Below are 15613 nucleotides of genomic sequence, written 5' to 3' on the forward strand. Positions count from 1 at the left end.
ATAAGGGGGGGGGGATTAAGCGGGTTAATAACATATATGGCAAAGAAACGTTTGCGGGGTCAGCCAGTATTGTATAGAAAAGTAACTGAAACGGTTCTAAATTACTCGTACAGTTGATAAAACAAGTTTTAGTGTTTGTGAAAATTCTACCCCTAAGTAGGTGTAGTAGAGGTTGACAATTCGTATGCAGCTTAGTATGGAAGTCCATCATTTCAGAAGTTAGAACACGATTACGATACGATTCAGCATATAACATCCCACAGCTGGGCATTGGTCTCTTTCTCCATGTAGGATCGAAGATAGGAAGTGTCAGAGCTTAATCGACCACGCTGCTTCACTGCGGTTTGCAGATAGATCCAGTCACCAATCATGTGATCGCGATCGCGATCGATCGCTATCAGGTAATTATGATAACAACTGAGACTGTCAGCTCAACGTGCTTACCAACGCACGGTGGGCAGATCCATAAGGACACATTCCAAATCAGAAAGAAATAATTGTACAAATACAAATATCCATCCTGAGCGGGAATTGAAACCGCAAGCCGTTGGAATTTTAAACGCCTACACAAACCACAACACCAGAGCTGTTGTTAGAATATTGAAACTTAATAAAATTTATATCATTTATATTCTTATAATCATTTAAGAATCATTCATCATCATGAACCGGAAAGGTACTGATTAAATAATAGTCCAGTCTCAATGACATTTTTATCAATTCGTATAATAAAAATGTAATGGGTCCCTGTCTGTACATTTAAGATATATGAAAAAAATATTATGGGGACCTTTATAAACGCAAATAGCACCCAAAATAATGATTGTCAGAATTGTTGTATATTTATCTGTGCGTTTTTTCACGCTAATCTTAGAAACGGCTATCCGATTTTGATGTGGTGTTTACTAATATATTGTTTGTTACATGTCATTCGGTTTATAAATAAAAAAAGTTTCCTATGCCAATTTAAAGAATCACGTTGAACATGTAAAGTCACTATTATAAAGTAATGCATAAATAATAGTAACTAAAATTATAAATCCCTTGATATTTTGCTATAACTTAGGCCATGAAATATAACGCTTTGACACATATAAATGAAGCAGTAATCATTAACGTCTATGTATATAAAATCTTGTGACTCAGCCAGTTACTTTTAATGAAACTGATTATAAATAATATATTTTAAAATTTACAACACATCAGTAGAACAACGATTCTATAATATTAAAAAGTATAAAATATCATAACGTAAAATAATATGTCTATTAGTAAACTACACATACAAACTAGATATACATACTCGTATATCTTAAATAGAAATTCACCAAATAGACATTTTTATGTGTAATTGGAACTGTATGACTGTTATATATATTTTTTAATTATGAGCTTACGCAATAATGTCAATTGACAATAATAAGAGTAACTACACTCGTAAAGTCCTAATTAGCCTTACATTTTTTACCTTGTTACTTATTTGTTTGTTGATCTGCATTAAGTCAATGTAATTTTTTATAGGTAATAATATGGCAGCATCACATATACTAAGTGCTGTGGAGCCGACTGTTGGTGGTGGCAACTCACGCGGTGGCCGAGAGCGTGAGGTCAACGTTGCGCTCGACGACAGGGAGTTGTGGGTGCGTTTTCAGACTCTCACCAATGAAATGATTGTAACTAAAAACGGTCGGTGAGTATTGAAAATTTACCATTTAAATTAACAACATTTTATCTTAATCTGCTTTAGACAATATTAATGCTTTATCAATGTTTTCGAGATGGTTTGTACAAGGTATCTTGATTTATCAGATTCTATGACTTAATTTACACTAAAATACAATATAAATAAACTTCATTATACTTATACCTAAACAAGATATGAATTGACATTGAAAAAATATTATAGAAAAGCAAAAGGACCTATTTACAAACGGCGGTTTTATTGCTAAAAGAGCGATCACTTCCAGGCAACCACTAGAAAAGGACATAAAACAATAAAGCGGGATCGAAGTGATTTAACGAGTTAAGATCGATTGTTTTTGATAACCGGGATGTCCTAGTCCATAAAACAGGTGGATCCTAATCTAAATAATAAATAAAATTGAAGTAATATAATTTCAAAGTACCGAACTGTCTTTTATCATGTGCATTTAGTTATTTACATGAAACATAAAATATATTATTTTAAAAATTTGGTCTGTCTGTCTGTCTTTCTGTTTATCCGGACTAATCTCCAGAACCGCTGAACTAATTTTTATGGTACTTTCACGAGAAGATGGAGAAGATTGTGGAGCAACATAAGCTACTTTTTATTCCGGAGTTACCGCAAAATCGCGATTTACTCGGTAAAAGCCGTGTTTACCGGGCGTGAGTATCTACCGCCTAGATGAAATAAGCAAACATTTTCTATTAAATAAGAAATTTTTTGCGATCAAATCTATATCTACATTTAAAGTGATATTATAAAGCTGAACATCTTAGGAACTATTGGTTCTAATTGAATCTCATCATTCTTCCTCAAATTAATACGTGTGTAACCGCAGAGCAAAGCTAGTTATTTAATATAAAACATGTTTAAAAGCGTGTACGGTGATGAAGTTTTCAGAACAAATTAATACAATTAAGTGAAATATTAAGATCTAGTAACATACAAAACTACAAGGCGGATTAAGTATTAATATTGCTCCTTAAAAGAATATCAGGCCCTTCCATAGATGAACTCTGACATGATGATAATACATTTTCTTATCGATATGTATTAGGAAATAATAATAAAAATCTGAGTACAAATGTAGGCTAGGCTTAATATTGGTAAACAAGGAGTAAACATAGGTATATATAAAAACTTAAGCTGTCTGCTTTTATTTAAACTAGGAATGTAAAGGTTTAAAACCTGGAGGCACTGGGTTATGATTCATTTACTATTTTGTTCTGAGAATAACCAACAATTAAATACGAGCAACAACATTGAAGCAAATGAGTAAGAAATAAAAACGAACAATATGTCTTACAATGCAATTTTATAGCTCGGGTATGATTACTATATATTTAAATGATGCATTAAGTTGTTCTGAATGTGTAGGGATTAATTACGATGCATGTTTACGACAATTTAAAGGTAAAGGTCTTTCAATAAATATACGCCGTAATAGAATGTTTTGCCTTTTATATGACAATGCTATTATAATATTCTAGTGGAACAATATTTACTTAATAGTCTATGTTTTATATAACTTAAAATTCATAATTTGATAAGCTTTTTTAAAATATTCTGCCGAACATTAAAAAACGAAAACAGTGTACTAAACAAAATCCTACTAATATTATAAACGCGAAAGTTTGTATGTATGGACGTATGGATGTTTGTTCCTCTTTCACGTAAAACCTACCGATTGGATTTTAATGAATGCTTACAATAATATAGCTTATACATTAGAATAACACATAGGCTATAAATTTAAAGAAAGTCTGTGAATTGTCCAAAACATAACGATAGTTGTCAAGTAAGTCGGAAAAAAATCTGCCATCTGCGAGCTATTCTGGCGTACGCTCCAAAAACTGTACAGTTTACACGTATATAATGTAAAAGAGAAATGTTTATCTTAATTAGTCCTACAAAAAAGTCCGCGGACAGCATATATCTATCTTCTATTAGTAAGCCTTTATCGCAAAATCAGTGAATCATAAATACAATAAAAATTGATAATATATTTCTAAATCACATTTGGTAGTATCAAATTGATTTTTATGTCGCAGAACCAATTTTGATGAATTTTGGTATAAAGATAGATATTGAGAAGATAATAAGCTACTCGAAGTACTTACTAATCCTGCGCAGACGAAGTCGCGAGAACCAGCTAGTATTGTAATATATCTATTATAGTATCTAGTTTTATTTATACGACAAATCGGCAAACAAGCATACAGATCACGGTGACGGCCTATAGACGTTTGCAACACCAAAAACATCACAAGATTGTTCCTTAAACTAACCCTGACCATTCCTTAGGATCTGTGGCCACTGTACTCACCACAGGAAAACGACACTACTGCTCCAGATTTTGAGTAGGACATACCCTACCTCAAAAAAATAATGAATCATTAATTTAATAATGAAACGTCCTAAATAATTTACATGATAAACTTTATTTATAATTTGTTTGATTTCACGACTTTTCATATTTGCTTAGGCGTTATAAACACATTAAAAATTTAATAGCTAGACTTATTGGGTCATAAAATGTGGAATGATTAAATAAATAGAATGAATATTAAGATATCAATATGCTATACAAACCACCGTAGATTAATTTATGCATAAAAATAAAAACACTAAAAGTCTAAATTAAAAAGGGTTTATTTAAATATTATTAAATCTCTAAGTAATAACTAAAACTTTGTATATTTAGTTAAAGAAAGCAATTACAATAATTAAACCAAATTTTTCTGTAAATAATATCAGAAGGTACATTATATTAAGGTATAAATGTGTAACTGTATAGCGAATTAAAATGAACAAAGACCTGTAATAGTTATTTAAAGCAAGACAGTTAGTGCGTCAAGTGTAGAGCATGGCGCGGGCGGTATCGTTTAGACGCCCTACGTTAATGAGCAAGACCTACAGTGTTAATAGTTGAAAACTGGCCGCCCCTCAACACTCTGTTAGCACTCGCGAATGTTGATGCTCATCACGTACTAAACAGAACAACATAAACATACATATTGCACGTCTCCAGCTGTGTTTTACTCTCGCAAAATGAAAAATATGGGAAGCGCTTACCCTTAAACCTCTATATTTTTAAACAAAGCAAAAATATGCTATAAAATGCACACTTTTATTGAGTTCATTGAGTATATTGTAGTTGTATTATTATAGTAAAAAAAAGGATTTAAAATATGATGTTGGAAGCAACGTTTTAGATATACAAATGATAGCAGAATAACGCGAGAACTATTGGACAATGGGCTTATGATTTTTTTATTATGTTAGTAAACTATTAACTAACAAGCCTATTAAATGTAAAAAAAAATATCTTACAATAAATATTTGTACGTTTTTATCAACGACTAGTGGTCGCTCAGAGATCGAAATTCGACCACATTTAAAAATTTAAATTAAAAAAATCAAAAATATCGAAAATATGGAACCTTTTTTAAAAATTTTCAATTTGACTACAGACTGACAATCAACAGAAGAGTATAAATATGCATGTGTGTGTCAAATACATGGTGGTGTGTAATGTTTTTTTTAAATAATATAGTATAATTTAAAAAAAAATATTAGCATTTTACATTCCTTCTCTATATAAGCTATAAATGTACGAAATTTCAAATTCCTCCGTCCGCGCAATTTCCGTAAAAAGGGGTACAAAATTTTGTACCCCTATTAGAGCCATCTGTGATTATCTGCAAGAAACAAATCAACAAACCGAATCATTAGTACCTAAACGAGCTACTAGAGAGCGCTGCTAGGTATAAGCTACAAACAATAGTAGTTCTAAACATTTTTTTAAATATCATATCAAAAATTGACCGCTCCAGCGGGGTTCGAACCCGCGTCTCCGACTGACCGTGTCGGTGCTCTAGCCAATTAATGGCTAGAGCGCCAAATATAAAAATAAAATAATTAATATTAATAAAAATAAATTAATTAATATTGGGTTCGAACCCCGCAGGAGCGGTCAATTTTTGATATGATATAAAAAAAAAATGTTTAGAATTACTATTGTTTGTAGTGTGTAGCACAAAAATAAAATCGTAGGTATTACAAACAATAGTTTTAAGTTTTAAAGGAGTGCGTGTAGGCGTGCAATTTTTTTCATTTTTTTTTAATACTGCAGTAATTTGTTTAATTTTATTTGCACACAATACAATAAGTATCAAACTAAAAACTGTATAGGTGTATAGTCTCCTAAAAGAAAATCGTGGATGCTTATAGCAGTTATTTGCCTTTCCTTCTGTTTTAATTACAGGCACAAAGGCACAGCAAAGAAAGGCTAATTTGATACATAATAATTGTGTTTGCTCGCAAACGAAAAAAAACCACTTCAATCACATCGACAAGTAATACAACGTAGGTAGCCGAAAATACAGTCAAGTACGCGTTATCAAAAATTACTCAAAAAATAGTCATCAGATCTCGTTCAAATTTAAATGGGACCACAAGACGAGCATCAGGTTTCGATTAAAACAAGAATCATCAAAATGAATAACCAATAAGATGTGATATAGTGAATTATACAGCTCAATACGTTATAGTAGATGTAATAATAATATTTTTTTATTTGCAACATCCACACAAATCAATATTACATATCCATTAAAATTTAAGTGAGGTAGGGCACAGCAGGAATTTCCTGCTCAAAATATGGAGCAGCCCGACTGGGGTAGTACCTCGACCTTACAGAAGATCACAGCCAAATAATACTGTTTTCAAGCAGTATTGTGTTCCTGTTGGTGAGTAAGATGACCAGAGTTCCTGGGGGATTGGGGATTGGGTCGGCAACGCGCTTGCGATGCTTCTGGTGTTGCGGGTGTCTATAAGTTACGGTAATCGCTTACCATCAGGTGAGCCGTACGCTTGTTTGCTGACCTAGTGACATAAAAAAAAATGTATTCTGTCTTATTCTCTTCTATTCATTTATATGTGTTTCTTTCTTTATCTTGACGGATTTTTCGTTTCATCGATCTCTCGAACCCTTCAAACTTCAAGATTGTCTTCGAAATCTTAATCGAGAATGTTAAGTATGTATAATGAGAATATTTAGTAGCAATAATCCTGTTTTACAATCTCTTCGACTTTGTCTTATTTTATGGTTCTGAGTTTTAAGAAGCTTTTGCTCCGTATACTCATTGTGATACGGTAATCGCTTACCATCAGGTGAGCCGTACGCTTGTTTGCCGACCTAGTGACATAAAAAAAAAATTAAACTAAACAATTAAATTATACAATAAGGATATCGCAAACCGGGTCTCAAGCTCGGCATATGCCGGCAGGGCGGTCAGCGCCGATCTTCCGCTTGAGCCGTCGGGTGACAACACGGTCGCACCAACACCACATACCATACAGAATACAGAAAAAGAAACATGAAAATTAAATAGATATGATCAAGTAGACATGGGACTAATATATTATACGGCAAAGTGAAATGCTCTGGACATTGAAAGAAATTTCGTTCTTATTCTGATACATTAGAGTACAATTTAGCTTTGTTTACATTTGAGTTCTAAAGTAAGTAATAAAAATATTCTTTCAACATAAATAACGCTTGCCAGGCAAAATAAATAATAGGTTATGTTATGTTATCTAATATAACGAACACCTCTAATTAATCAAGCAATTTATATACGAGTCCGCCATGTAATACCGATCGGATCAATCACAATTCAATAAGCATTAACAATGTACAGTACTACAAAAATCAAATTACACTTTCATCGTGCACAAAATTTTCTGTGTAGTTCCTGTGTAATGTATAACATTATTAGATCGATATTCACCAAAGTAGTTTTACTAAATATTTAACTCATTGTATCTCGATCATATTTAAATGGGACCACGTGACAAGTCAAAAAATCGGTGTACTCAAAAAAAGTTATAAGGTATAATACAACTTATGGTGACGAAAAAATAGTCAAGTAAATACGCATTATAAGATATAACTCAAAAAGTACTTGTCAAATCTCGATTAAATTTAAATGAAAGTACATGACAAGCATCAGTTTTTGACTAAAATAATAAGTCATCACAATTGGTACACCCCGTGAAAAGTTATTGCGGATTTTCGAGTTTCCCACGATTTCTCTGGGATCCCATCATCAGATCCTGGTTTCCTTATCATGGTACCAAACTAGGGATATCCCCTTTCCAACAAAAAAGAATTATCAAAATCGGTACTTCCAGTAGAAAGTTATGCGGTATAATACAACGTAGGTAGACGAAAAAAGCGTCAAGTAAAAACGCATTATTAGATATAACTCGAAAAGTATTTGTTAGATCTCAAATAAATTTAAATGGGACCAATTGACACACACCACCTTTCGATTAAAAAAAAATTGTCGAACTCGGTCCACCCGGTCAAAAGTTCTGATGTAACATACATTAAAAAAAAATACAGTCGAATTGAGAACCTCCTCCTTTTTTGGAAGTCGGTTAATAAAATGGTAGGAGAGTCAAAACTGTACATTGAATATTTTTTTAAAAGACTACTTGGGGTGTGATCTACAATCGATACCGAAGTCAAAAATATAGTTTTTAGAATTTTTGTCTGTTTGTCTGTTTGTCTGTATGTATGTCCGGGATAAACTCAAAAAGTACTGCATGGATTTACTTCAAATTTGTCACGAATATTATTAAGAACTCGGGTCAACATATAGGCTACATATTATCACGCTATAACCTACGAGGAACGAGCAGTGAACCTTCATTTCTTAAACGCATTCTGTAACAACGTGTAATCTAACGACGCACATTTGAGTGTTGTTGTTATTATGTTAATAACCATGTCATAAGCTGGCTACAAACTATAAATAAAGACATTCTGTAGTATATTTAGTATGAGCATTGCAGCAGTACTTACATTAAAAAAACAACCGGATTGAAAACCTCCTCCTTTTTTTGGAAGTCCAGAGGTGACTCTACAACTATTCTACACTCTATGTTTTACATAGTAGTTCGTATCAATTGAACACAGTTTTTGTTTTATTTCTTATCTTCTTTAATATTGAACACTGGATTCTACGGGACTTACCGCGATTAATATTTTCAATCTCCCGATATTTTGCCGTCGTTACAGGCGCCAGATTGCCGACGACTCCAGAGTCTAATATAAGGTGCTTGTTAAGAAAGTAAAAACATCATCAAATTTGTATTGATTTGAAGTAGATAATAAGGAAAGTACACAATTAGAGAATATATAGAAACTGTTTAGATGACTGTTTGTAATTAAAAATTATTTTGCAATCCTAAAATGGTTTTTCTAATTCAAATTTCAAGCGCATAGATCCTCTTTTATTTAAGTATATCAATTCATTTAAATGCTTAAATTATACCTAACCACTAATTTGACATGCAATATCAACTACAATCCTCATTAGCGACTATCGCGGTTTTGAAATGTCGAAAAAATCTAACTTTTATTTACTTTTCTATTTTCGTTTCTTAGTATTTTAAAGTTTAATATTTTGTTAAACATCCAACACGTTCTACTACTTTTTTAAGAAATTGAGATTCAGACTCTAAAATATAGAGACTCTATAATATAAATATATACCTATAGTTCTTAAATAGTAACTTGCTATTTCTGTCTACGATTTTTGGATATTTTTCTACACCTAGCAACATAAATTATTGACACTTTTTTACACTATTAATAGTTATTTAAATTATTGTTTTGCAATTTTTCCAAATGATTTAGATTATAATTAGAATAAAGTAAAAATTTTAACAAAAGGTTAGACAGCAAAATCATAAAACTTAGGTACTTCGTATTTCGTTTGCGAGTAAAAAGTTATCTTTGTTTCAGACGTATGTTTCCAGTAGTTAAAGTTACTGCCAGTGGGTTGGACCCAACGGCCATGTACACTGTTCTCCTTGAATTTGTTCAAGTTGACAGTCACCGTTGGAAATACGTTAACGGCGAATGGGTAAGTAAAGATCGCTTTACAACTACAAATCCGTTTTTATGACTCGTCTCGACAATTTTGTTTTCAAACTAACTGTTTCTCTTACATTTACATCGGCGTTATACAATGACATAAACATTATACATATATACCTAATCGTTGAAAGGTACGTGAGGTATACTAGTATACTATATATCTATATTAACTGTTTTACCTTATAGTTACTATCGTTATTATAATAACACTTTGTATTTCAAAGGTCCCCGGAGGTAAAGCTGAAGTTCCACCATCTAACGCTATATACATTCATCCTGAGAGTCCGAACTTCGGTGCACATTGGATGAAGGAACCAATCTCCTTTGCCAAAGTTAAGCTGACAAACAAAACAAATGGAAATGGACAAGTAATGATTTTTGTACACCTTTACTTCTTTACACAAAGATTCAAGCAATATAAATAATAATATAAACTTTATTAGTTTAAATTTTTGTGGTACAATCATGGATAAATAGTCATGAATCATTTATGTTAGGTAGAGGCTAGGTATGAAACAGTTACAAAACTTTTAAATTCACCATAAAATAAATATACCTACTATTACTGTATTATTTGTGTTTCTACAGTTTTATAATATAGGTACCTACGTTTATTAATATTTGTTTGGTTTGATGAATCAATACGGTATTCGTTTCCGTTTATTTACTAGTCATTGCTTCTTTATTTACACACAGAGTTTTCTCTTTATGTTTATCTCGTCAGTTGAAACAGAGCATAATTAACAGTACCCAGAACTGACAGAATACTAATTTTTGATAATAGAAAGCCTGTTACATAAAGGTGTTATAGTGCTACAGTTTCTTGGCTACCGCTACTTCATAGGAGCTATTTCTCACGGTTGTATGTGGTGCGAATGATTATGAAAGCAAACATCTGAAATATCCAGATCCATATGTTGACGGCTCGGTGTGAAATCTGTAGCTTTACTAACTGTTTAGCGGGTGCCCGTACGTACAATCATTTGTAATAATTATTGTTTCATTGCAATGTTTACGATTCTTTTTTATATCTAATTTTAGTTTTATCATTATTTTATAGTATATGTACAGTACCTACTATAAATAGTTGTTTATGTGTTTGAGATCTTTTTCGAATACGGCGAAGTCTATTTCTTTATACAGTTTTTCGATTTTGCGTATTTTGAATCTGGAAAAAATAATTCAAATTTATTGTTTCTAAACATTTACATACAATACATACTTTCTTAAATATATACTTCTATGGGAAAAAATAAATTAATACTGTAAAAGAAAAACGCAATCACTTCAGCCTATCGCAGTCCACTGCTGAAAAAAGGCCTCCACAAGTTCTTGTCAAAAATGGCGTGAACTCATGTTTTTTGCCCATAGTCACAACGCTGGGCAGGCGGGGTGGTGACCACAGGCCTGGCCATAGATTATGGCCTGGCTTTGTCGCACCGAAGACGCTACTGCCCGTTTTCAGTATGTGTATTTCAAGCCAGCAGTTGGGTGGTTATTCCGTCATCGGTTGACTTTTTTAATTCTAAGGTGGTAGTGGAACTGTGTTATTCCTTAGTCGCTTCTTACGACACCCACGGGAAAAGAGGGGGGTGGCTACATTCTTTACTGCCGTAACCACACAGACTAAAAAAACGCAATAAGAAGTCTAAATGAGATAAATGTATATAACCGAAATAAAGAAATCTACTCAAGCAAGTTACTGAACTGTGATTGCATTATAAGCATAAACCATAACAGACAACTGACATAAAATACTTCGCTTTTTTCTATTATTTATCTAAATACGAAAAATATCTGTAAAACTATTGATCTTAATATGTACGGTTTTATTTTTGTGTTACCCACACATTAGGAATTCTAAAAATTTTTGAATATCATATCAAAAATAGACCGTTTTAGCGTGGATCGAACTTGCGTCTCCGACTGATCGTGTCGGCGCTCTAGGCAATTAAGCTATGGAACGATGTGCCCGCTAGATCGAAGCTTTTGATATGATGATTTTATTTTTGGTTTAAGGGAACCGTGGCGCCTTTATTACTATTGATCTTATTTCAGTTTGTAGTTTTTTATCAGATTGGAGTAGATGTTTGTTAGAATATGTTTTTTATATTTGTACTCGAAATTCTTTCTTTTAGATATAATAGGGAATATTAGATAGATCTTACTAAACTTAGATCCAATTTTTTTTCTAGATAATGCTGAATTCTTTGCATAAATATGAGCCACGTGTACATTTGGTAAAAGTTGGCACAGACCTCCGGCGTATCATGACCTATCCATTTCCCGAGACACAATTTATAGCTGTGACTGCCTATCAGAACGAAGAAGTTACATCTTTAAAGATAAAATACAATCCATTTGCCAAGGCTTTCCTGGATGCGAAAGAGAGACCCGAAGGTTATTATCAAAGGGATTTTGTTGGTACTCACTACTCACAACAGAGTTCATCGCCACACCAATACCCTCAATGTAAGATTACGTTTTAGATGTAGGTTCTATAACTTAAATATAATACATAATATTTATTTATTTTTGTGTTACCCACACATTAGGGAGTTCGAAAGATTTTTTAATATCGTATCAAAAATCCGTTCTAGCGGCGATCGAGCCTGCATCTCCGACTCACCGTGTCAGTGCTTTAGCCAAATAAGCTATGGAACGATGTCCCCGCTAGGTTGAAATTTTTGATATGATGATTTTATATTCGGTTCTAAGCGACCGCGGTGCCGTATATAGTAAGTCCTTTACCGCACTTTTAACTATATACTATTATATCGACCTAGCGGGTACATCGTTCGATATGTTAATTGGCTAAAGCACCGACACGATGAGTCGGAGAGGCAGGTTTGATCCCTGCTGGAAGGGTTTTTTGATATGATATTTAGAAAAATGTTTAAACATAATAGTATTAAATTCAGTTATAATTGAGTAAAAATATTTATATTTGGTACTTTTTTACCGTGTAAATAATAGTTTATTCGTTGATTTTAATTTCTAGTTGGTGGGTGGTTTGTGGCTTCACAGTCGCTATACGGAAACAGTAATTCATCATCAAGAAGGCCCGCACCCTACCCGCCGCGGCCACCGTCACGGCCTAGAACCTTATCTCCTCCGTGTAAACATTTTTATCAAAATAATAAGTATTTACTAAATATTATTTCTAAACATTAATTACAGATTTTTTCGGCTTACATTTACATAAGTATAGCAATAACTAGTAGCATCTATTATAATAAAAACACGCAGCTCGACTCATTTATTACAATTGGATACTATTCCGTCCTTTTTTTTCTTCTTTTTACTATTCTCCGTTATCACTTATTATTATTATCATCATTTATCTTAATGTAAAATTACCTTTATCTCAAATTATATTTTTTTTAGTCGGGCAAAGAAAAAATTTAAATGGTTTTATTCTACGATTGTTTTATATATGATATTATAATATGAACTACCATTTGTGATATAAATTAGTTTGTAGGTATGTATTTTATAGTAATCGATTTTGTTTTACTCAGCGTCATATAGCAACACGGAACGATCTACAGCGGTCGCAGCAAACGGAACCGGAAGTTATACTTGGGCGAGTAGTTACTGGAGCCCGAGTCAAGGCAACAGTTCCCCGCAACCGAATGCATCACCTACGCCATATCGTACACCACCTCACGCGTACCCTGCTCCCATAGAATACGCGCCGGCACCAACAAACACCGCAACACCTGCGACAGCACCTGCGCCGTACCCCCTACAGTACGAAACTCCAGCGCAACACCATTCCCCTTACTACCAGCATGCGTATGCACCATACGCCCACCATACGATCGAAGATATCTCTTATTGGCCTAATAGGTAACAATAAATTATATATATCATGTTACATGAACACATTTTTAAAAAGTTTTTGAATTCAATAAAATTGTTTTATTGGTTTGTAATTGTATTAATTGGTTAATTGTTTATTGAATTTTTTTTTATTTTTGTATGAGTAATAATTCTAGGAAATCTATTTTTAAGCAATTAAATTAAATTAAAAACATTTCAGCTTAAATGGATACGGATACCAACCTTCGGAATACGTAGGCACGGGAGACGTTGCTTATAGTACCGAAGGAATGGCCTTCGGAACAGCTGGTACTGCAATTGAAGTTACTTCACATCAAGAGGGCCGAACGACGCCTTCTAGTTCCGAACATCAGTCTGGAGAAAGAGAATATAAGTATAGTACAGAAGAAGAACGTCATTCACCATGCGAAGAATCCGCGGTTCAACCACGCTCTCCAACTCAGTGACAAACGAAAACATTAGCTTATTTCCTATACAATTTCACCTGATTAGCAATGATGTTAAAATAATAAATAATATAATTATATAATTATCCTAAATTTATGCTTTTAAATACAAATAAGTAGTAATTCATAACTTGCGATATTAATTCTATAAGCTAACAAATTTTGTACACATTTATGTATACTTTATGTAATACAATTAATTAAGTAGCTATTGTAAACATGTTAATTTTGTTTTGTTTTTTTAGATATACCTAGCTAATACTGTCGCTATAAAATTGCAAATAGATTAACAGCACGTTCAATATATACCTACGTATAATGATAAATTTTTTTTATCAAGTATGGTATTAAAAAAATATAGTAAAATGTACATTTTGAATGCAGAGTACCTACAATATACGAGTACCTAAGTTTGTTCTTCATTTGAAGCGACATTGGCAAAAATAGCACGACTAAAATAATTTGACAAAGAATTTATTATTTACGATTCAGGCTGTAAAATCCCGTTGCTGTGCATTGGCCTCTTTCTTCATGTAGGAGAAGGATCTTAGGAAGCTTAATCCACCATACTGCTCCACTGCGAGTTGGCGGATATATTCTGGTATAAGTAACGATCGGTGTCAGGTGTATATGATAACAACCGAGGCAGCTTAACGTGTTATCCCAAGTATGGTAGGTAGACCCACAAGGATAGACATCCAAACCGGAAAGAAATATTTGTACAAAAGCAAATATCCATCCCGAGCGGGAATCGAACTCGCAAACCACTGGTTGTTAGAAGCGTACATGGGGCACGTACCACTACAACGGAACGATTGTTATTTAAATAATGTCATAATAAACCAGAAAGTAAGGGCTAAGGAAAAAAGGGATCATGTCACTTTTTTTTATTTAATTTTGAATGTTGTGTAGCTCTTGACGAGTATCGTCATGTGGCGGAGCAATTATTTATGTGGGAAAAGCTGTATAGTCACCTGATATATATATTTCGGGGATAACTTCGTCGTTTATGAACCGATTTTGATAATTCTTTTTTTGTTGAAAAGGAGATATCCCAAGTGTGGTACCATGATAAGGAAACCAGGATCTGATGATGGAATCCTACAGAAATCGAGGGAAACCCTTGAAAATCGTAGTGACGACTAGTGCGTTTGTTAATTTTTTTTTCGTCTACTTACGTTACTTGTCGCTGTTATTGAAGTCTGTTTTTTTCGTTAATTCAACACAATTATTTTCGTTACCTAGTAGAGGTACTAGTAGCGTGTTTAAGTTATGACCTTTTTAGGACAAAATAGTAAATAAAATTAAGAAGTATTAAAATAATACACCATATAAATAACATAGGTAATAAGAATGTTTTATTTTGTGGTTGAATTAAAATAAGTATATTTTGTAGATTATTTCTTACATCAGAATTTAATCTTCAAATGGTTCTGCTTATAAGTTTGGTTAAAGTGATTTAATCAATTTTTTCTCCTGATCCTTCAAATGAAATGTTTGCTGCGCCAGTGGACTAGCCAGTTGGTGCATTTCGTAGTGACCCTGTTTTATGCTCCGGGTGTTGTGGGTTCCATTCCCGCTTCGAGTCTGGGTATGATGTATGTATTTATTTATATATAACTATTATTTATATGATTTATCGTAAAAAATGTAGCTATATCA

At 33.0% G+C, this 15613-nt stretch overlaps 1 protein-coding gene across 1 annotated transcript; it reads left to right on the forward strand.

The window, feature by feature from the left end:
- Positions 1 to 1529: 1529 nt before the first annotated feature.
- Positions 1530 to 14362, forward strand: LOC123654651 (T-related protein). Its single transcript, XM_045590544.1, has 7 exons — positions 1530 to 1690; positions 9525 to 9645; positions 9884 to 10027; positions 11855 to 12131; positions 12661 to 12777; positions 13181 to 13511; positions 13705 to 14362. Exons 1-7 carry the CDS (start codon positions 1530 to 1532, stop codon positions 13949 to 13951), a joined length of 1398 nt encoding a protein of 465 aa, XP_045446500.1. The 3' UTR covers positions 13952 to 14362.
- The last annotated feature ends 1251 nt before the right edge of the window (positions 14363 to 15613 follow it).

The sequence above is a fragment of the Melitaea cinxia genome, chromosome 6, assembly GCF_905220565.1.
Source record: "Melitaea cinxia chromosome 6, ilMelCinx1.1, whole genome shotgun sequence".
Classification (NCBI taxonomy): domain Eukaryota; kingdom Metazoa; phylum Arthropoda; class Insecta; order Lepidoptera; family Nymphalidae; genus Melitaea; species Melitaea cinxia.